The 23,608-nt window shown below is 37.3% G+C and overlaps 4 protein-coding genes across 4 annotated transcripts; 3 read left to right on the forward strand and 1 right to left on the reverse strand.

Moving 5' to 3' along the window:
• Positions 1–1,663: 1,663 nt before the first annotated feature.
• PKNH_0311400 (SICAvar, type I (fragment)) lies at positions 1,664–5,687 on the forward strand (the record flags this gene model as incomplete). Its single annotated transcript, XM_039113814.1, has 3 exons — positions 1,664–1,706; positions 5,134–5,267; positions 5,427–5,687. Coding segments are annotated over 3 exons (438 nt in total), but the record flags the coding sequence as incomplete, so codon positions are not given.
• Positions 5,688–6,746: 1,059 nt separating this feature from the next.
• On the forward strand, positions 6,747–13,400 carry PKNH_0311500 (SICAvar, type I; the record flags this gene model as incomplete). Its single annotated transcript, XM_039113815.1, has 6 exons — positions 6,747–6,881; positions 7,260–7,871; positions 9,191–9,844; positions 11,218–11,901; positions 12,118–12,762; positions 13,035–13,400. The coding sequence occupies 6 exons, from the start codon at positions 6,747–6,749 to the stop codon at positions 13,398–13,400; spliced, it is 3,096 nt and encodes a 1,031-aa protein (XP_038969429.1).
• Positions 13,401–15,911: 2,511 nt separating this feature from the next.
• PKNH_0311600 (eukaryotic translation initiation factor 3 subunit I, putative) lies at positions 15,912–17,357 on the reverse strand (the record flags this gene model as incomplete). The annotated part of the gene is made up of 3 exons (XM_002261053.1): positions 15,912–16,759; positions 17,053–17,098; positions 17,268–17,357. 3 exons carry the CDS (start codon positions 17,355–17,357, stop codon positions 15,912–15,914), a joined length of 984 nt encoding a protein of 327 aa, XP_002261089.1.
• Positions 17,358–21,583: 4,226 nt separating this feature from the next.
• Positions 21,584–22,552, forward strand: PKNH_0311700 (drug/metabolite transporter DMT2, putative; the record flags this gene model as incomplete). Its single annotated transcript, XM_002261054.1, has 1 exon — positions 21,584–22,552. One exon carries the CDS (start codon positions 21,584–21,586, stop codon positions 22,550–22,552), a length of 969 nt encoding a protein of 322 aa, XP_002261090.1.
• Positions 22,553–23,608: the final 1,056 nt, after the last annotated feature.

A 23,608-nucleotide genomic window follows, 5' to 3' on the forward strand; every position in this document is an offset into this window, starting at 1 on the left:
AAAATTTTTTTTTGAATTTTGGCTGCAAAGGGAATAAGTATATTTTTTTTGTTGTAGTAGTTATTTAAAGTAATTTTTTTACAATTTTCATTTTTTTTAGAAGGGGGGGGGGATGGGAAAAATTATATCCTTTTAAAAGGACGAAAGGAAGAATAGTATCTTGTGGGGGTAGAAAAGTAATCTTTTCTTTTTTTTTCTCTCTTAAGGGGAGGGGAGGAGATGAAAAGGATCCTTTTTATAGGAAGGGAGAAAGAAAATAATCTCTTCTTAGAGGAAGGAAGAAAGCAAAATAATCCTTCTTAAGGGAAGGGAAGGAATGAAGAAGTAATCTCTTCTCTTTTATTCTCTTAAGGGCGTGAAGGAAAAATAGGCAAAATAATCTTCATAAAGGAAGAAGAAAGAAGTAATCTCTTCTTTTTTATTCTCTTAAAGGAGTGAAGGAAAAATAGGCAAAATAATCCTCATAGAGGAAGAAGAAAGGAGTAATCTCTTCTTTTTTATTCTCTTAAGGGAGTGAAGGAAAAATAGGCAAAATAATCTTCATAGAGGAAGAAGAAAGGAGTAATCTCTTTCTTTTTTTCTCTTAAGAGAAGGAAGGAGAAGAAATAATCCTTCTTTTTTTTCTTAAGGGAAGCAAGGAAGGAAGTAATGTCTTCTTTTTTTTTCTTAAAGGAGTAAAGGAAAAGAAGAAAATATTCTTCTTGAGGAAAAGAAGCAAGGGAGTAATCCTTCTTTTTTTCTTAAAAGAAGGAGAAAAAAATAATCTCTTCTTTTTTTTCTCTCTTAAGTGGAGGAGAAGGGCAAAATAATCCTCCTTGGAGGAAGAAAAATAAAAGGGCAAAATAATCTCTTCTTAGAGGGGAAGGTAAGGAGTAGTAGGGAAAAATAATCTCATCTTAAGGGGAAGGATAAGGAGTAGTAGGGCAAAAATAATCTCCTCCTAAAGAAAAAGGAGGGGGCAAAATAATCCTTCTTGGAGGAAGGAGAAGAAAATAATCCTTCTTAAGGGAAGGAGAAAGAAGAAATCTCTTCTTTTTTTTTTCTATTACGGGAAGGGAGAGAGAAAATAATCCTTCTTGGGGGAGGGGATAAAGCAAAATAATCCTTCTTGGAGGAAGGGAGAAAGAAGAAATCTCTTCTTTTTTTTCTCTCTTAAAGTGAATGGGAGGAACGAAAGAGCAGAAAAAAGAAGAAGAAAGAAGGGAGAATAAGGGAAGAAAGAAAAAGTTCTGGGTGTAAAAGTCAGATTCGGGGTATTGGAATGAGGTTCAGGGTATAAGAATAAAGTTTTTAGGGGTGTTTGAATGAGGTTTCAGGGGTGTCCGAATAAGGTTTAGGGGTTAGCTTCAGTTTAGTATAGGAGGGGAAAGGAAAATCTCCTCGAAGACAGGAAGGCAAAGCGGATTCTACGCAGAGACAAACCGGACAGCAGGGAAAAAAAACCGGAGACGCCGTTCAACCAGAAACTACACAGACCAACCGGATAGTGGGGACTAACTCGACAAGAAAAAAGAAAAGAAGTAAAGAGGAAAGAGAAATAAACGATTACGTCCAAGACGAAGACGGAATAAAATTATTAATTTTAATTCTATAGGATTACATTAATTCTGTACTACGAATAATTCACAAACATGGCAAAGAAGTTCGCTGGAGTATTGGGAGAATGGTACAGGAGTACGGGTCAAAAGGGCGACCACGCCTCTTATGTAAGTAATTACAATACAATCTTTCCCCCAATTACCAAAAAAAAAAAAAGGGGGGGGGATTGATTGTGGGATTGTTGATGCTGGGGACGTATAGATAAATGTCCAAAAAAAAAATAAAAAAAAGATGGACAATGTGGAACGGACGAACTACCACCACAAGCGTCCAACGTATTACCACAGCACAGAGTTGCAGAGAGAATAAAAAAAAAAGAAAAGAAAAAATGTTTGCAAACAAAATGAGAAATATAAGTGGAAGAAAGAATTTTTTTTTTTTTTTTCTTTTCTTCCTCTTTTTTTTTCAAGAACAAATAAAAAGGAAAAAAAAAAAAAATAATAATGTTCTTAAAAAAAAAGAAGAATGTTTTTTTTTTTTTTCAATAAAAAATAAAAGGGGGGAAAAAAAAAGGTGAATAAGGCAGTACGCGATTTGTACTATTTTTGATTCAGGGTGTATGTGTAAGATTTCGCATTTAGGTTGTGGCATTTAATATTTTACGGTGTATGCGTAATTTAATATTTTACGGTGTATATGTGTAGGATTTCGCACTTTTAGGTTGTGGGATTTATAATATTTTACGGTGTATATGTGTACGATTTCACATTTAGGTTGCGGGATTTAATATTTTACAGGTGCACGTGTAAGATTTCGCATTTTTCGGTTGCGCGATTTAATATTTTTCGGCGTATATGTGTAGGATTTGGTATTTAAGTTGTGGGATTTAATATTTTATGGTGTATATGTGTAAGATTTCGTATTTAGTTTTGCGGGATTTAATATTTTACGGTGTATATGTGTAAGATTTCGCATTTAGGTTGCGGGATATAATATTTTTGGGTGTATACGGGATTTAATATTTTACGGTGTATATGTGTAAGATTTCGCATTTAGGTTGCGGGATATAATATTTTTGGGTGTATACGGGATATAATATTTTACGGTGTATATGTGTAGGATTTCGTATTTATGTTGCGGGATTTATAATATTTTACAGTGTATATGTGTAAGATTTCGCATTTTTAGGTTGCGGGATTTAATATTTTGCGGTGTACATGTGTAAGATTTCTTATTTATGTTGCGCGATATAATATTTTTACGGTGTATGTGAAAGATTTCGCATTTAGGTTGTGGGATTTAATATTTTACGGTGTATATGTGTAAGATTTCGTATTTAGGTTGCGGGATATAATATTTTAGAGTTGTATGTGAAAGATTTCGCATTTAGGTTGGGGGATATAATATTTTTACGGTGTATATGTGTAATATTTCGCACTTCGGTTACGGGATTTATAATATTTTACGGTGCATATGTGTAAGATTTCGTATTTAGGTTGCGGGATTTTATATTTTACGGTGTACGTGTAGGATTTCGCATTTAGGTTGCGGGATTTAATATTTTATAGGTGCATGTGTAAGATTTCGTATTTAGTTTTGCGGGATTTAATATTTTACAGGTGTATATGTGTAACATTTCGCATTTTTAGGTTGCGGGATTTAATATTTTACGGTGTATATGTGTAAGATTTCGTATTTAGGTTGTGGGATTTAATATTTTTACGGTGTATATGTGGAAGATTTCGCATTTAGGTTGTGGGATTTAATATTTTACGGTGTATATGTGTAAGATTTCGTATTTAGGTTGCGGGATATAATATTTTAGAGTTGTATGTGAAAGATTTCGCATTTAGGTTGGGGGATATAATATTTTTACGGTGTATATGTGTAATATTTCGCACTTCGGTTACGGGATTTATAATATTTTACGGTGCATATGTGTAAGATTTCGTATTTAGGTTGCGGGATGTAATATTTTACGGTGTATGTTGAAGATTTCGTATTTAGGTTGCGGGATTTATAATATTTTACGGTGTAGATGTGTAAGATTTCGTATTTAGGTTGCGGGATTTATAATATTTTACGGTGTAGATGTGTAAGATTTCGTATTTAGGTTGCGGGATTTATAATATTTTACGGTGTAGATGTGTAAGATTTCGTATTTAGGTTGCGGGATTTATAATATTTTACGGTGTATATGTGTAGGATTTCGTATTTAGGTTGCATGATTTAATATTTTACGATATATGTGTAAGATTTCGCATTCAGCTTTGCGTGTTTTAATATTTTGCGGTGTATATGTGTAAGATTTCGTATTTAGGTTGCGGGATTTATAATATTTTACGGTGTATACGGGATATAATAGTTTGCGGTGTATGTGTAAGATTTCGCATTTAGGTTTGCGGGATATAATATTTTACGGTGTATACGGGATATAATATTTTGCGGTGTCTGTGTTAGATTTCGTATTTAGGTTGCAGGATTTAATATTTTGCGATGTATGTGTGAGATTTAATATTTTACGCTGTATATGTGTAATATTTCGTATTTAGGTTGCGGGATTTATAATATTTTACGGTGTATATGTATAAGATTTCGTATTTTTAGGTTGCGAGATTTATAATATTTTACGGTGTATATATGTAGGATTTCGTATTTAGGTTGCGGGATGTAATATTTTTTTGGCGGTGCATGTGTAAGATTTCGTATTTTTAGGTTGTGGGATATAATATTTTTACGGAGTATATGTGTAGGATTTCGCATTCTTTAGGGTTTAAGGTTCCAGGTTATAAGAACAGCAATATATGACCTGGTATTTAAATGATTTAGGGGGATGTTTTTTTTTTTTTTTAAAAAAAAAAAATAATATAAAAAAGAAGAAAAAAAAAAGTGTGTGTTCTTAAAAAAAAGGAAGGATGTTTTTTTTTTTTCTATAAACAGAAGGTGTCCTTTCACCCCCCAAAAAAAAAAAAAAGCGCAAATGTGCATATGCATTACCTTACTATATTGGGAAAAAAGAAAAAAAAAAAAAAAAAAAGTGGAGGGTAGAGGATGATGAGGAGGTTGAGGTTGTGGAGAGTCAGGTTCGGGGTTTAGGTGTAAGATTCCAGGGTATTAGAAGTCAAATTCCGGGTTTAGGAATAAAGGTTTTAGGGTATAGGAGTAAGGTTACGGCGTTAGGATGAAGTTTTAAGGGGTATTAGAATAAGATTCTTGAGGTGTTAGAATAAGGTTTTATGGTATAGGAGTAAGGTTGTAGGGTATAGGAATAAGGTATTAGGGGTATAGGAATAAAGGTTTCAGGGGTATAGAAATAAGAATTGGAAGTATAGGAAGTAGGTTTTAGGGTTATAGGAGTAAGGTTCGAGGGTTAGCATTAGTTGAGTAAGGGGGAAAGGAAAAACTCCTCGAACACAAAGACCGGATACGACTCCAGCCGGATGGAAGGAGGAAACCGGAAACTACGGACCACACAAAAAGGAGGAATAAGAAAAAAAGAACATACTAAATCTACATACACCAAACCTATGCACAGAATATATCCACACACCGCAATTTGATTCTTCTATTCTTCCATCTTTTCCATCTTCGTAGCCGAAAATTGCATCCAACAGAACAAGGACGGCACCAATGGCATGGATTTATGTAAACACTTCCAATGTGTATCCGAAGGATGGTTAAAACAGAAAAAAGGAAACAGTGGCGCAACTCTATCAGCATCTGACTGGGTAAGGAAAGAACCATTACACATATACATATATACATATAAATACATATACACTTATATATACATGTATATGTACGTATGTATATACGTATACATATATATATATAATATATATATATATATATATATAGATATATATATATATATATTTTAACTATAGACTGATGTATGGGACGAAGCAAAGAGGGAACTCACCGAACTTGGCAAAGCCAGAACTGGGAAGAAGGGACAATTTGAAACCTACTGCACAGACCTGAAGGAAGATAAGGAAGGAAAGGAGGCTTGCCTCCTTATAGCAGCAGGATTAAAAAGTCTCTACAACATTACTGATAATGACCCCGTTAAGGCATCGTTCCAAAGAACGATGCGTTGTGTTTTATTAAGGCATCGTTCCAAAGAACGATGCGTTGTGTTTTATTAAATGCTATTGCAGATAAGCTACTTACATTGCCATGTAAGGATGAGAAGAATGTAGACAAGGGAATAAATGAAGCTTTTACGAATAAAAATAGTGATATTAAGCGCAGTACCGCTTGCGGTACTAATGATAAGTGTTTCACATGCGGTAGAGTAACCTTACAGGATCTCGAATCTTGTAAGCTAGACTCCGGGGGCACTGATCAGAATGTAAAGAAGAAGATAGAAGAGGAAGTGCTAAAGAAGGACGGCGAAGGAATGAAAGAAATGACTAAAATTTGGGACCAATCTATAAAAGACATATGTAAGTAAACCCCAACCCACAACCACCCCACCATACACTAACCCACAACCACCACATCCGAATGTTGGTTGTGTTGGTACCACTACAAAATGTTGGTACCAACACTACCAAAGACTATTGGTACTAATGGTTGTGTTGGTACCAACACAACACAACATACTAACACAACCACAACACAACGTACAAACACAACCACAACACAACCACAACACAACCACAACACAACAACAACACAACCACAACACAACCACAACACAACCACAACACAACCACAACACAACCACAACACAACCACAACACAACCACAACACAACCACAACACAACCACAACACAACCAACATACTGACATAACCAACCTACTAACATAACCAACATACTAACACAACACAACATACTAACACAACCAACCTACTAACATAACCACAACACAACAACAACAACAACAACAACAACAACAACAACAACAACAACAACAACAACAACAACAACAACAACAACAACAACAACAACAACAACAACAACAACAACAACAACAACAACAACAACAACAACAACAACAACAACAACAAAAACAACAAAAACAACAACAACAACAAAAACAACAACAACAACAACAAAAACAACAAAAACAACAACAAAAACAACAAAAACAACAAAAACAACAAAAACAACAAAAACAACAAAAACAAAAACAAAAACAATAACATTATATATATATATATATATATATATATATATATATATGTATGTACATATGTATGTGTCTATGTGTTTGTCTGTGTCTGCTTATAGGTAAACCATGTAAAGAGAATAACTTCTGCGGAAATCTTAAATGTGTTATAAATAAATGGGAAGAAAGGAATAGCAGAAAATCAACCGGAACGACTACCTGGGTAAGGAATGTGTGGTCGTGATTGTGGTCATGGTTTAGTGTGCTGTGCTCATGGTGGAATGGAAACCATAACATCCATAACAACATCCATAACACCCATAACAATAATAACATCAACAACATCCATAACATTCATAACATCAATAACATCGACAATATATATATTCATATATACGTACGTATATGTATATGTATATGTATATATATGTATATATGTATATATGTATATATGTGTACATATATGTAGACATGCATATATGTATATGTATATGTATATATGTATATATGTATATATATATATATATATGAATATATGTATGTATATGTATATATGTATGTATGTATTTATGTATATATGTATATATATACTCACCTGTAGGACGCAATGAGGAACGACGTTGGCGAGGTTTTAAATGAACTGCTTAACCGCATGAAAGACACTGCGAAGTGGAATAGGCTTACGGAATACTGCAACGACAGTAGTTGGGGTAATGATGCCCATGGTGAAGCCAATAAAACTGCTTGCAAGATGGTTGCAGCCGGGCTGCAACATATTTCCAGTATTCAGTTCGAGTATGACTCCAGTTCAAACCAAAACCCCTATGATAAGCAAGAGTTTCAACAATTCGTTTCTTGCTTAATGTTAAAAGCCGTCGTACAAAAAATGAAAGAACAAAGTCCCATTTGTTACATAGAACCCGGCATAAAGAGGGCATTTGAGTCTGCAGACAAAATTAAACGAGAAAAATGCACTAATAAGAATCCTTGCATTGAATGCAAATTGGAAGACCTTGACCAAATGAATCCTTGCAGGATTAGCACCAAAGACAATGCTACTGTGAAGACCAATGTAGACCAACTACTCAAGGACAAAGATAGCGAAGTCAAGACCGCTCTCACCCCAATAACTGAAGAAAAAGGAAATAAGGGTTCCACTTTATGTCCACGATTACAGTGCTTATCAGCACGAGTAAAGGCTTTAAGCAAAGAGGTAAGTACAAAGAGAAGGAATAAAAAAAAGAGAAGTGAAATAATAAAGAAAAGGAAAAGGAAAAGAAAAAGAAAAATAAAAGAAATGGAATAAGAAATAAAAAGAAAGAAGGAATAAAAAGAGAAGGAATAAAAGGAATAAAGAAAAGGAAAAGGAAAGAAAAAGAAAAGGAAAAAAAGAAGAAAAGGAATAGAAAGGAAAAAGAATAAAAAAGGAAAAGGAATAAAAAAATAAAAGAAAAGGAATAGGAATAAAAAGAAAAGGAAGAGAAAGATAAGGAATAATAATAAAAAAAAAAAAAAAAAATGCAGATTCAGGGTTAGGTAATAGAGGTTTCAGGGTATTCGAGTAAGGTTGTTGGGGTATTAGAATAAAGTTTTTAGGGGCCTAGAAGTCAGATTCCGGGTTTAGGAGTCAGATTCCGTGTTTATGAGTCAGATTCCGGGTTTAGGAGTCAGATTCCGGGTTTAGGAGGAAGTTGCCTGGGTGTAAGAACTTAGATTCCTGGTTTAGGACGAAGGTTGTAGGGGTGTTAGAAGTCTGATTCCGGGTTTAGGACAAAGGTGTCAGGGTGTTAGAACTTAGATTCCGGGTTTAGGAGAAAAGTGTCATGGCGTCAGGACTTAGATTCCAGGTTTAGGAGGAAGTTGTCAGGGTGTAAGAACTTAGATTCCGCGTGTTTGAATAAGGTTGTGGGGGTATCAAAAATCAGATTCCGGGTTTAGGAGGAAGGTTGTAGGGTGTTAGAATAAGGTTGTAGGGGTGTTAGAATAAGGTTTTTAGGGTATTGGAATGACGTTCAGGGTATAGGAGTAAGGTTGTAGGGTATAGGAGTAAGGTTGTAGGGTATAGGAGTAAGGTTTTAGGGTATAGGAGGAAGATCTTAGGGGTATTATAATAAGGTTTTAGGGTATAGAAGTAAGGTTTCAGGGTATAAGAGTAAGGTTTTAGGGTATAGGAGTAAGGGTTTTAGGGTATAGAAGTAAGGTTTTAGGGTTATTGGAGTAAGGTTCCAGGGTTCAGGATTCAGATTCCGGGGTTAGTTTTAGTTGAGTAAGGGGGGGAGAGGTGAAGCTCCTCGCAGACCGTGACCGGATACTACACACGAACCGGATAGTATGAACCGGATGGCAGGGGAAGGCAAACCGGAAACTGCACAAACCAACACGAAAGAGAAAAAGAAAGAGAAAAAAGAAAAAAAGAAAAAAGAAAAAAAGAAAAAAGAAAAAGAATGTATATTTATACATATACGTATGTATATGTATGTATGTACATATACATACATATATATATATATATATTTTACTCCACTTATACAGGACGACTTTTGGAGGAAGGAAGGCGAAGTGGGACAACTATGGGACGCACTATCGAAAGCTATGAACGCAAATGGGGGTAAAGACGACAACGGAGTTCAATGTAAAACAGTGGATAATGGCAGTGGCACTGGTGCCAGTGCCAATGGCAGAACTGCCACTGACCCAGAAAGGAAGGCATGCAATTATTTGCATGCGGGTTTCCACAAACTGAAGCAACTTACATCGGCAACAACGCCTCAAAACAAAAACGGTAAAATTTTGAATGAAAACCCACTGTTGAAACAAGCGATGGGTTGTTTCTTACTTCACGCATATGCAAAGAAAATGAAAAAAGACTCCAAGTGTGTTATCGATTCCGGTTTAAAGAAAGCTTTTGACACTGCTGGCCAAAATTTAAATGGGTTACAATGCAAATGGGATGATAGGGACTATGACAACTGCCAAATTAACACAACTGACACAAATGGCAAAACCACCCCAACTCCAGCAGAGAACAAATTAACACGTGTTCAGGACAAAATTAACAACGCCGCAAATGACAATCTAACGGAAGTAAATAAAATGAATAAGTTATGCGATTACATTAAATGTGCCGCACCCAAATGGTTCAAAAACAACGCACCGACGTCGACGGGAAATTCCAAACCGACATGGGTAAGTATTACTACCACAACCAACACAACCAACACAACCAACACAACCAACACAACCAACACAACCAACACAACCACCACAACACTGATGGGGTAGAGAAAAAAAAAAAAAAATTCACATTCCGAGTGTTGCAGTAAGGTTTTAGGGGTGTGAGAATAAGGTTGTAGGGGTTTCAGAATAAGGTTGTAGGGGTGTTAGAATAAGGTTGTAGGGGTGTTAGAATAAGGTTGTAGGGGTGTTAGGAGTATGGTTGTAGGAGTGTTAGATGTCAGATTCCGGGTTTAGGACAAAGGTGTCAGGGTGTTAGGACTTAGATTCCGGGTTTAGGACAAAGGTGTTAAGGTGTAAGAACTCAGATTCCGGGTTCAGGACGAAGGTGGCAGGGTGTTAGAACATAGATTCCGGGTTTAGGAGGAAGGTGTCAGGGTGTAAGAACTTAGATTCCGGGTTTAGGAGGAAGGTTGTAGAAGTGTTAGAACATAGATTCCGGGTTTAGGAAGAACGTTTTAGGGGTATAGGAAGAGGGTTCCAGGTTTAGGAAGAACGTTTTAGGGGTATATGAAGAAGGTTCCGGGTTTAGGACAAATGTGTCAGGGTGTTAGGACTTAGATTCCGGGTTAAGGAGGAAGGTGTCAGGGTGTTAGAAGTCAGATTACGGGTTTAGGAGGAAGGTTGTAGGGGTGTTAGAATAAGGTTGTTGGGATGTTGGAATGATGTTGTTGGGGTGTTGGAATGATGTTGTTGTGGTGTTGGAATGATGTTGTTGTGGTGTTGGAATGATGTTGTTGTGGTGTTGGAATGATGTTGTTTGGGGTGTTGGAATGATGTTGTTGTGGTGTTGGAATGATGCTGTTGGGGTGTTGGAATGATGTTGTATGGGTGTTAGAATGAGGTTTCAGGGGTGTTGGAATAAGGTTGCAGTGGTGTTGGAATAAGGTTGTTGGGTTGTTAGAATAAGGTTGTTGGGGTGTTGGAATAAGGTTGTTGGGGTGTTGGAATAAGGTTGTTCGGGTGTTGGAATAAGGTTGCAGGGTGACTGAATAATGTTGTAGGGTGTTTGAGTAAGGTTTTAGGGGTATTGGAGTAAGGTTTTAGGGTATAGGAGTAAAGGTTTTGAGGGTATAGGAGTAAAGGTTTTAAGGGTATAGGAATAAGGTTTAAGGGTATAGGAGTAAGGTTTCTGGGTTTAGGAGTAAGGTTTCTGGGTTTAGGAGTAAGGTTTAGGGGTTAGCTTTAATTACTTTAGGGGGGGAGAGGAAAAACTCCTCGCAGACAGGGACGGGATACTGCACTAACCGTATACTACACCAACCGGATACTACACAACCTATGAACTACATATATATAACCTTTTCTTTTCTTTTTTTTTACAGTGTGACTTTTGGGATAAGGCTGTTAAGGATGCACTGAAGAAAATGTTCGAAGACATGGAGACGAAGGGAAAGAAAACTAATGATGTATGCAATGATTTTGGTGATGGTAATGAGGATAGTGTTGAAAGAAAAGCATGTAATCATATCACAGCAGGTTTAAAATACATTAAAGGTATTCAACCAAATGGTGGTAGTACCAACCCACTGCTCGATCGAGCAGTGGGTTGTATTGCTCTTAACATGTACGCTGATCAAATAATTGCAAGGACGGAAGATTCATGTCCCATTGAAGAGGAAACAATAAAACAAATGTTCACTAAATGGAATGAAAAAAATAATAATAATTCTTCGACTTCGTGTCAGGCTGGTAGTGGTAGTAATAATAATGTTTGTTTTAAATGCACAAGACAACCGAACTTTAATAATTGCAAACTAAGTGTTGACAGCAATTTGGTTAATACACAAAGTGGAAGTTGCAATAATGAGAACAATGACAAAAAAGACGTCCAAAAACAAATGAACAATCTCCTCGAAGACAAATCCCAATCCAACTCCATTAACAACACCATGCAAAAAACATTCTTCGAAATCACTAAAATGGACCACAATTTCTGTACTCAACTCCAATGCGCAGCAAAGAAATGGTCACATAGCAAAACAGGAAAAAGCAGCGGAGTGAACTGGGTAAGGGGCGATAGGCAACTACATATATACATCTATACATATATACATATATATACGTATATATGTATATGTATATACGTATATGTATATGTATATACGTATATGTATATGTATATGTATATATATATGTATATGTATACACATATGTATATACATATGTGTATACATATACATATATATTTTTTTTTTTCTTACTTTCTTTTGTTTTATGTTTAGAATGCCTTGAAAGAAGAAATCGGAAAGGAATTAACGGCACTTTTAAAAGATATGAATGACGCTACAAAGCAGTCGGCTGCTGAACAATACTGCAAAAACGACACTAATTGGAATAATAAGGGCCATACAGAAAGGCGAACAAATAGAGCAGCTTGTTTGCATTTTGCTGCAGGGTTGCAGCACATTTATGGTCGCGGTAATGGCCGTGTTAACGGCCCATCGTTTGGACAAACGATGGGCTGTTTATTTCTTAAAGAATATGCAAAACAATTAAAAGAAATGGCAAATAAGAAAAAACAAGGACATAGTTGGGTACATCCCCATTGTAGCATAGATAAGGGAATAGAATATGCTTTCAATCAAAGTAAAGTCATTATGAATGCATCATCTGAATGCAAAAATACAAATGGTCCTAATTCTTGTTTTGAATGCCAACTGAACGACTATAATGATTGCTCCATTGGAACTGACAATGTAAAAACCAATGTGGGTTTAATGTTCAAGGACCAAACGAAACAAAACCAAATGCAAGAAACATTAGAGAATACCGTCTGTCCCATCCTTCTTACGGATATCCTTACCCCTTTCCTTCCTTTGGCTCCTGTCTCCATTGGCCTTTCTGTTATGGCTTATTACCTTTGGAAGGTAAAAGAAAAATATTAATAAAAAGAATAAAAAAAAAAATTTTTTTTTTAATGGTTAAAAGAAAAGAACAATTTTTTTTAATGGTTAAAAGGAAAAAATATATATTTTTTAATGGTTAAAAGGAAAAAAAAAATTTTTTTAATGGTTAAAAAAAAAAAAATAAAATAATAAAAAATAAAATAAAGTAAATGTGTAAAAAGAACATTTCACAATCTTCTTAGCAAAAATATCCTCTCATTTTTTTTTTTTCCTTTTTTTTTTATTCTTTGCAGTATTTTGGTCCTCTTGGTAAAGGAGGACAACCTTTCAGAAGATCTCCTACTGAAATTCCGGGTCCATCCGTACAGGAACAAGTCCTCGATCATGTGGAAGAAGCTGGTCCACATGAATATCGTTTGGTGAAGGAACGAAAACCTCGTTCTGCTCCAAGGAGAACGAAACGTTCTGGTCCCGTGAATCGCCGCACCATTATTGAAATTCATTTTGAAGTGTTGGACGAATGTCAAAAAGGGGACACACAATTGAACCAGAAGGATTTTCTGGAACTTCTGGTTCAAGAGTTCATGGGATCCGAATTAATGGAAGAAGAACAGGTTCCTCAGGAAGAGGTTCTTATGGAAGGTGTTCCTTTGGAATGAGTTCCTATGGAAGGTGTTCCTATTGAAGAGGTTCCAAGTTTAGGTTCCGGGTTACTGGTTTAAGGTTCAGTGTTCATGTTGTAGGGTTTAGGGTTTATGGCTTCAGGGTTTAATTTTTAGGGTTAACGGTTTAGGGTTTAGGGTTACAGTTTAGGGTTCACAGTTTAGGGTTCACAGTTTAGGGTTCACAGTTTAGGGTTCACAGTTTAGGGTTCACAGTTCAGGGTTCACAGTTTAGGGTTCACAGTTTAGGGTTCACAGTTTAGGGTTCACAGTTTAGGGTTCACAGTTTAGGGTTGACGCTTTAGGGTTAACGGTTTAGGATCCATGGTTTTAGGATTTAGGTTTTAGGATTTAGGTTTTAGGATTTAGGTTTTAGGATTTAGGTTTTCGGGTTCACGGTTCAGGGTTTAGGGTTTATTGTTTAGGATTAAGGATATAAATTAAAAGTTTCACTCTCTGAGAATGAAGACATTCTTTTGGGTAGTGTGAAATGGATGAAAGCCTTTATGGAAAATGTGTTATATTTAGATTATTTCCTTACAAAGAGCAGACACACACACACATATATATATTTGACATATAGTGTCGTGATAAGGGAAAAATATATATGCTTGGATTGTAAAATGTTTTGGAAAAAAGAAATATTATAGTTTCATACCCCTTTTGTCCTTTTTTAATTATGTGATATACACATATAATTAGTTAGGATAGTTGTTTTACTTTTTATTTTTCTGAACTTCTTCTATTATTTTTTTTTTTTTTTCCTTTTTTTTTTTTTTTTTTTTGTTGTTGTTCCTGTGTTTGTGCTCATATGTTCAATATATAATGAATATGAGATCCTAAAGAGGAAAAAAAAAAAAAAAAAAAAAAAAAGAAGATTTTTTCTTCCATATTTATTTCTTATTTTGTTTGTAACTTTCTTTTTTTTTTGGTGAATGCACACGTTTTGTTTATAGAAAAAAAAAAAAAAAAAGAAAACATTCTTCTTTTTTTTTTTAAGAACACACAATTCTTTTTTCTCTTTTTTTTTCCTTTTTATTTGTTCTTGAAAAAAAATATTTTTTCTTCTTTTTTCTTTTTCCGTTTGCTAAAAATATTTCTTCTTCTTTTTTTTTTTTCCGTTTGCGAAAAATATTTTTTTTACCTTTTTTTTCTTTTTTTCCGCTTGAGAAAAATATTTTTTCTTCTTCTTTTTTTTTTTTTGTTGTTGTTCCTGTGTTTGTGCTCATATGTTCAATGTATAATGAATATGAGAGTCTATAGAGAATGAGAAAGAAAAGAAAAAAAAAAAAAAAAAATTCTTTCTTCCACTTATATTTCTCATTTTGTTTGCAAAAATTTTTTCTTTTTTTTTGGTGAACATAAAAAAATTGTCTATTGAATTTTTTTTTTTCTGTTACAAAAATTTTGTCTTCATAATTTTTTTCTATTTTAATAATTCTTCTTTCCCCTCTGTTTTAAAGTTCTAATTATGGGCATTTGAGAAGTTTTCCAAATTGAACCCTGCTATAAGGAGCACGTGCTTCTAATTTTTTCCCCATAACATAAAATATACAAACTCCTCCTTTTCCATCCTTTTTTTTTTCCCCCCCGCAATATATAAATAAGACGTTTCTTGCCCGTCTTATATAATAAAATAATATATAATAACAGTTAGAATAATTAAGCAGAAAATATGGTTCGTTCTAAAAAGTTAGAAAGCTTATATATGAAACAAGTTCATACACAATTATTTAAATGTAATAGAAAGATATTTTTCACTTCCTATAATACGTTAGAAAATGTGGTAAACCAATAGAAATATATCTTCTTAATCTTAGTTCCACTGAATTTTAAATAATAACTAGAGAAATGGAGATACTCTTCCCCTTTCAACAAAAAAGCAACATGTTATTAATATCCCTTGTTAAATAATTCCTGTGACCAACATATGAACTACACAATTCCTGAATTCTTACTACGTATCTCCTCAAAAAGAAGAAACAAAGTTATTCATTTAATTTTTCAAAGGTGCACTCTTTAAGCGTAGTATATTATGCATATTTTTTTCCCGTTAATGAATTGTACTTAATTACGCTAGAAAGAACAAAATTTATTTTCCCTGCGCATTACGACCAACTGTAAAATAGAGTTTAATAGAATATAATATTCTAATGGGTACGAAAATGGGAGATGACAAAAAAATAGCACCGAATTTTTTCATAATGATGATGCTACGTTAAAAGGTAAGTTCGCTCGAGGGAGTAAAATAAATGGAAAAAATTTTGCACTTTTTTTTTTTTTTTTTTTTTCCTTTTTTCGGTGTGTAGGAAGCTGTTTCAGGAAAAACAAACGAATGTCGACATGGAACGAGTCGCTTGGGTCGCTTCTGCGGTGTACCGCCTTCGGTACATCGTTTCGGTACCGCGTTTCGGGGGGTGTCATCAGCATGGGGGCAGAGGAAACAAAATATGAATACAGCGGTTCCGCTACTTGTGGATTTAGATAGTTCGCCGTCCCACCGATCATCTAGTCGTACTTTCCAATAAAGTAGTCCTTATCGAAATGATAAATCCTTGCGAAACCATCCTCACCCCCGGACACAAACCCATCTCCATGTGGGAGAAATTTTATGGAGTGCACAGTTCCGAAGTGGCCCTTGATACTTCCGAGCTCGTTTGCGTGGACGATGTCGTACAGAAGCGTCTGAAATTTTCCCTCCCCCGAAGCAGTCGTTGTAACATATTCTGCGGCTTGACCACCTGCTAAAATTATGTGATTTTTGGGGTTGTTTTCATTCTTAAATAGAGGAGAAATATCACAGGTGTTTAGTGGCCTGTCCGTTGTATACTGATTGATAACCTCAAAATTTATTGCATCCCATAACGTGGCTGTTCCATCAGAAGAGGATGTCAGCATAATCATCCTTTCCTTGTCGAATGCCATATTTGTAACCTCCTTTGAATGAGCCTGTATTTTTCTTATCTGATGTCCATCCTCGGCATTCCAGATGATAATCTCCCCATTTTCGTGTGCTGACAAAATAAGTTTATCGAAAAAACACCACCTGACTTGGATACACCTACTTTCGTACTCCTGCTTCCATATCACCTCATTGTTCCTTAAATCATATAACTTGATGAATCGCTTGTGTTCCACCTTCAGTCTATCCGTGGCAACAATTATTTTGCTCTGGTCCATTGGATTCTTGTTAAACTCCACGAACCGCACTGGACCACTTTCCTCTATCACAGTGAGCGTTTCCCCCGTGTACACATCAAATATGTATACCTTGTTCGCGGCAGAGGAGCACACGATGCGCTTGCTGTCGTACGTCACGTCGGAGTTGTACACAGCACCGCTGCACTCGTAAAGTCCTTTGGGGGTTGGGGGCGGGGGAGCGAAGATATGAAGTCGTGATGCATCGACATCGTCGTAGGGATGCCCTGCCACGTCTAGGCGATGAGAAACCGTACGATAAACGCACGGTAAACGCACGGTAAACGCACGGTAAACGCACGGTAAACGCACGGTAAACGCACGGTAAACGCACGGTAAACGCACGGTAAACTCACGATAAACGCACGGTAAACGCACGATATTCCACACAAGAAAAAAGAACACCGCACATGGCACCACATAATCTCCCGCCCTTACTCGCTGCACTTACCTATTTGATTCCCATCGGCCAACCTCCACAGAATGAATTTTTTATCCTAAAGAGAAGAAGGATGGGGGAAAGGAAAGGAAGGAATTTTTTAAAAAGGTAAAAGTATGTGATCAGAGTAATGGTTCGCAACGCTTATCAGCGCTAAGCGCAGAGGAGGGGGTAAACAACAGAGGAAAGTTCCAATATAGGACGACCTCTCGCAGGAAAATACTAACCCTGCCTGTGGTAAACAGTAAGTCCCCATCATAATTCGTGTTCACATGCGTCAGGGGGCGATTGTGCCCACACAAATATTTCCTCTTCATCGTGTAAGTATCTACTCTTCTGATCAGATTAAAAGAAGGGTTACTCTTTTTACCCTCCTGGATGATTAAAGAGACATCCCCTTGGGAAGGGCAGTTTTTTTTTTTTTTTTTTTTTTTTTTTTTTTTTTTTTTCCTTGCCTCCTTGAGGTGAGTCCTATTTTTTGTGACGTATACACTCAGCCCTTGGTACAAGTAGCTTCAAAACGAGCAGGGAGCGCTCAAGAGTTGATCACTTGGTAACTTCAACAATTTCCAAATTTATTTTTTTTTTTCTTTCTTCCTTTCCCTTAAGCAGTTTTCCCTTCCGGGGTCTCGAGGCTACGACACGTCACGCGTTGACTCTGCACTGGGCATGGCCTCCTTTTCCTGTCACGGACCGACTTGGAGATGACACGCGACTCCGTTTCAGCGTGGTATGAATGTATCCTTCTTGGCGTGGCTCTGATGGCTCTACGCTTGGTGACTCTGTCGGCGCGATTCCTCACTTGGCTGCCAGTGTCATTTTATCCGTACCTGCAGGGGAACAGCGAAGAAGTATACGTGCATGAAGTAGGAAGGTGAGAAAGTATGATATCATACGCATGTTAAGGTACCCGTATTTATATAGGCGAATGTAACGCGCGGTGGCTCGGTGGCTCGGTGGCTCGGTGGCTCGGAGGGGGAGTCGTCCTTGTAGATTCCCCACTCTACGCTTGACTTCTTTTTTTCAAATCTATGGTTGTGTTAATAATTTTACCGGAAAAGGAGAGGGGGTGGGGAAATGGCTGCTGTTCCCAATTTTGTTTGCTACTCGCTGCTGCTTCTCCCAAATTTTTGGAAAATTCCTGTAGCTTCTCAACTACACAACATGGCAACTCCTCCTTTTATATTTTTCCATTCGTTCCTTTTTCTTATCTTTCGCATTTTTTTCTCACTTTGCGCGTTTTGCTTTTTTTTTTTTTTTTTTTTTTTTTTCTCCTTTTGTAAATTTGGCAATATGTTTGCTGAGGATTAAGCGGCATTTTGTGGCATTTTTTTTTAAGCTCTTCCTTTTGCGCCCCATTTTTTGCCCAGTGCACCTCCCTCCCAACGTAGGCAACCTCGCGCGTATATTCCTTTCTCGCCTACCGCGGGTTACCCCTATGTGAAAACAGCCGGGATATACACTACCCTGTCGAAGAGGGGAAATTTTTTCAACCCGCACTGGCAACGTGGCAATAGACAAATCAATGAAGAACCTATTACCGGATGAACCAATGAACCGATGATCCCGCCCCCTCTCCTTTACTCCCGCGTTGCGACGCCCTTTCCTTTCCATATTAACGCCCACCGGAATATATGCCCCCGAGTTAGCAACGCCGACGGGAAAAACGTACCCTAAAGGAAAACATTCCTAGGGGCACCGTATAAATATATATATTTAGCCATAAGCAAGTATAAATAATTATATTTGATGTATACCCCCCGCGCTGTGCAAGAAAAACGTAAACAGGCCGCCAGTACCGCTCGTGCGCCTCCGTACCCTTCGGGGTCTCAACCTCGCGGAAAACTAGTAACGACCGTAAAAACATAGTCACACCTGATTTTACGCCCCCCCTTCATTTGTTCACGGAGCTCCCATGAGAAGGGAAAGTAACTTAACAGTGTACCCTAAATACGCACTGCTCCCATATATATATATTTTTTCACCCTAAAACAACCCCCCCCTTACCACGACCAGCTACTATTTTTCACTTCACCACAACATTAGGAGAGAAAGCGAACCTGCATAGCAATGAAAAAAAAAAAAAAAAAAAAAAAAAAAACACGCAAAAAAAAAAAAAAGGGGGAAAAAAAAAAAAAAAAAAAAAAAATTATCGAACAAAATTCCCTCCCCGCACCTTCGCACTTGCTGTGTTCGTTTGTGTTTTAATTTATTTTTTACTTTTCACAATAACATTTAACATACGAGAGGTTAATTAGTACCCCCTTCTTCCTACTTCTTCTTTTATACGATGCCACGAGAGGACTTGACTTGTAGGATCAAAAGCAAGTTTTCAAATACCACATTTTAAAGTAAACGGAATTGTTGTGAGAAAAAAATTGTCCTTCTAACAAATTGAAAAAAAAGAAAAGTTACACAACTAGGCTATGCCGAGGTGTTTCGAATGTTAATCAATCCAGTGTGCTAACTTTTTCACCTGTTCATATGTAACAGTGAATGTTAATGTGTACTTGTGAACGTGTGAGTGTAGTTGCCCATCGAGCGAACTTCTTTTCATTTCTTCTTTTCCCCTTTTCTCTTTCTTTAATTAAATTTTCCTTTTACGTGGTTGCGCGTACGCATGTATACAAATTTCCTGTACAGTCAATCCTACCTAACGCATTTAGGCGCCCGCCTCTTTGTACGCGCGCTTTCAGTGGACCATACCTCCCCTTTGTTCCACCAAAGTTTATCCACAGTGAATATATACATATGCCTATACCTGTGCTTATACGTGAGTGTGTTTTTTTTTTCCTGAGCGTTTGCTTGTACCAGCGGGTGGGTATTGCACAGAGAGAGACTCCTTGTGTCGCCTCGCCCCCGTCCCATTCGTCTAACACAACACAAATTTGTGAGGCCCCCGTGGTTATTACTCCGTGGTAATCCTTTGAGCACCGTCGGTCTTCTCGGTTCATCGTTGCATTGCTGCATCGTTACGTTGGCAGATTGCGTTAAAAGGAAAAGGGGAAAAACCTCTCATTAATCTTTGAAGGGGTCAGCGGAAGAGAGAGATCCCCTTTCCCACCATCAGCGCTGAACGTGTCCATAAATGAATATACGCATGTGAGTTATACATGACTGCTTAAAGTGTGCCTCTGCTCACGTGTACTTTTCTACCCACGCTAACCTTACATGTGCTGTGTTTCCAAAAATAGACCCGGCCCCCCCTCCTTCAAATGTTTAATCATCATAGCCCCCCACTCTTTTGCGGAAGTACTTAACAAAATATTGCGCATTTTTTTTCCAGGCTTTATCTATGGATATGCACTGTACCCAATTTTTTTGGCCAATTTATTTTATTTTTATTTTATTTTTTTTTTTAATGCGTCGATCATCTGAATAATCCCTTGGTAAAGTTACTTTTGCGCCGAGCAAACTTTCCATTTTCATGATTCCCTGATGATCATTGAAGGAGAGGAAGGCCACTTGCCCATTGTGTGTGCCTTTCGCGGATAGCGTGTAGTGCGCCTATTTGTGTGCAGAAAAAAAAAAAAAATCCACGTGGTCTAACGCCCTTCGTTTACCGTATACCATTTGTGGCGTATACATTACCGGACATCAATTAGTGCATTTTTTTTTTTTTTTTTTTTTTTTTTTTTTTTTTTTCTTCTTTCCCCTGCACACGTGCGTATATTTGTTTCTTTCTGGGTGCGTTCCACCTCTGCGTATCCTTCCTCCGTCTTTAGGCCGTAAGCGACATCATCACCACCTCCCTCTGTGTGTCCACAGTTATACTCCCATTAATACTACCAGCAGTGGAGAACAAAACTGCAGCGCAATCGGATGGTGTGTTTTCGATTGGTGTTTTTGCATAAGGAGCCGGTCATGTGAGCATCCATTTGACCACTCTGTACACTGTGTATGATAGCGTTCCGGAAAGTGTGCAAATTGGTACGGTCTAAACTGAAACTGAACGGAAGATTGGAGGAGTATATTTGCCTGTGCGTCCCCACTGCCACGAATCGTGTGCATGTATGCCTCCCTTATGTAATCAAGAGGGAATAGCAAGAAGAAGCGGAGTAAGCAGAACGGAATTTATGTACCCCGTTCCCCCTTTTGGAATTTTCCCTCCATAAGGAAGAACCCAGAAGTGATCGAAGCTGCAGCAGTACTATTGAGCTCACCAAAAAGACTCCCCCGAAAAACAAACACACGCTGTAGGCCTATGTAACGACGTCATTTCCAACTCTACCAATTTAGATCCAATTCGAAGATCGCTTTTCTTTTTTTCTTTTTTTTCCATTTCCTGGCATCCCGCGGTTATTCACTATACACGCTATCCCACGTGTTATAACATGTTTGCCTTGCGTACGTGGAAAACAAGATTACCTCTAGTTTCCTACAGCCAATCTTGCCAGAGTGGGAACACTTCCAGAACGGTGATCACCGCGTTAGACTTCTACTGCCCGAAGAGCTAACGCACACTTACAAGTACACTTAGACACACACTTGCACGCACATTTGCACACGTATTGTCCAGGCTTCGCCAGTTCACGAACAAAAAATGAAAAATGAAATACTATATGGAACGACATTTATTTTGTTCCTCGTCAGCTACTGCTTCCAGCCTCTACTCATAGACATTATAAAGTACAATGGGTGCGGCAACTCCAGCACGTTCATATTTCTGTTGCCACACTACTTGTCCATGATAGTTGTGGGCTTCTTACCGAAGAAACAAAAGTTGAATGAATGCAAATGGATGAAGATCTTTTTTGTATCCATCCTGGATTTAATAAATCAAGTGTTGAAAAAAATAGGATTGATATATGCAGGCTCCGCTCTGTACATTATTATTGACAGCTGCACGTTAATATTCACAGCAATATGGAGGAGACTACTCCTGAATAAAAAAATCAACTGTTTTCAGTTTATTGGAATTTTATTAATAACATTTGGCATAGCTATAAAGTCGAATAACCTTAAATTCGAAATAAACAAGGAAGAAATTATTGGAGTCATTTTAATTATCGTCAGTAATGTCCTCATGGGACTAACATTTGTACTTAACGAAAAGTACATGGGCGAAATGGAAGGGCAGAACATCGTGTGCTTAATGGGCATATTCAGCTTTTGCTTTGTCAGCCTGTGGACAGTCATATGGACTCTCCCGAACTTTGATCATCTCATTATGGAGAATATAAAAAAGAAGAAGGGAAACATTAACACCATTTGGTTAAGTTTTTTGGGACTCTTCGTCTTCAACTTCATCACTTCGTCCACCCTGTGGTACATCATGAAGATTAGCGGTTCATTAACCGTTGGAATTCTCAAGGGACTCAAGGTCGCCATTATTTTTCTTTTCAGTCATATTTTTTTTTGTAAATATGATTCCAAGCAATGCCTCAACTTCCACTCATCCCTTTCAGTTTTTTTTTGTATTTTAGGGGTCCTCATATATTCGTATAATGAATTTCTGTTGATCCTCATGAGCAAGGTGTATATGTTCACACGACCGAAGGTCATTGTCTAGGTGTGAACTTTTACTTGAGTTGCTTATCACACTATGTACAGCTTTGTGTGCATGCTTTTTTTTTTTTTTTTTTTTTTTTTTTTTGCTGACCTGTTCAGGTGAATTGTCAGAAAAGGATTATTTCCCTGCGGCGCGTGCAATATGGTTTGGCTAGTCGTTTTTCCATCCTTGCGCTGCCACATGTACAGCATTTTTCGCTTTAATTTGCTTCATTTAATCTTCTTAGACACCTACTTTTTGTTATATGCGTCATTTCTTCTCTGCTTTATTTCACTGCCCTTGACACAAAGTGCCACCATTCTTTCGTCAACAACAGCGCTGCATTCATTACCCCTAGGTACACACGCAAGGATGCATGTATGTACATGCCGTACCTGCGGCAGTACCTCTCAGACACTTACGCATGCATTTCTCCCTCCATGACATTTGTTCCCTTATTTATTATTTTTTTTTTTTAAAGAATTTGTTCAAATAACTTTTTTTAAATTAGTAAAATGAAACCCATGTGTTTGTAAGCATAACGTGTAAGACCTTCACGCGCCTACAGGGGATATTGCAGGAGTGTTCGCGACAGGGGCACAGCCTCCCCCCCCATGCGTTGTTACACTTTGGAAGAACAATATAATCGACTCGCTGTTATAAGGAGGCACCCTTTTGTTCTGCCACAGGGTAAACATGCAGTGCGTATACGTGTGTGTGTCGCATATGGACAGGAAGAAACGGAAAAACGGAAAAATATCCCCAGTGGAACTGGGGCCTAATCGCTATTTTTTTTTTTTTTTTTTTTAAATCTCTCCACGAGTTTCACCCTTTCTTAACTCCAATTTGGATTCTATACTTTTTTTTTTTTTTTGGTGGGGGGGTTTGGAAAGGAGTTCACACATCCTGACGTATGCGTAGATGAGCACAATTGACAGTGTTGTAGTCCCTTTTTTAATCGGTCATTTATTTTAGGCGTCAATCCTTCGGGAGATGGGGTTTCTTCATTAATTGGGCATCTACTTGGTAAAATATCCCCTTATTAGGCTAGCACCTTTCCCCCTCTTCCGCTTCAGC

The sequence above is a fragment of the Plasmodium knowlesi genome, assembly GCF_000006355.2.
Source record: "Plasmodium knowlesi strain H genome assembly, chromosome: 3".
NCBI lineage: Eukaryota > Apicomplexa > Aconoidasida > Haemosporida > Plasmodiidae > Plasmodium > Plasmodium knowlesi.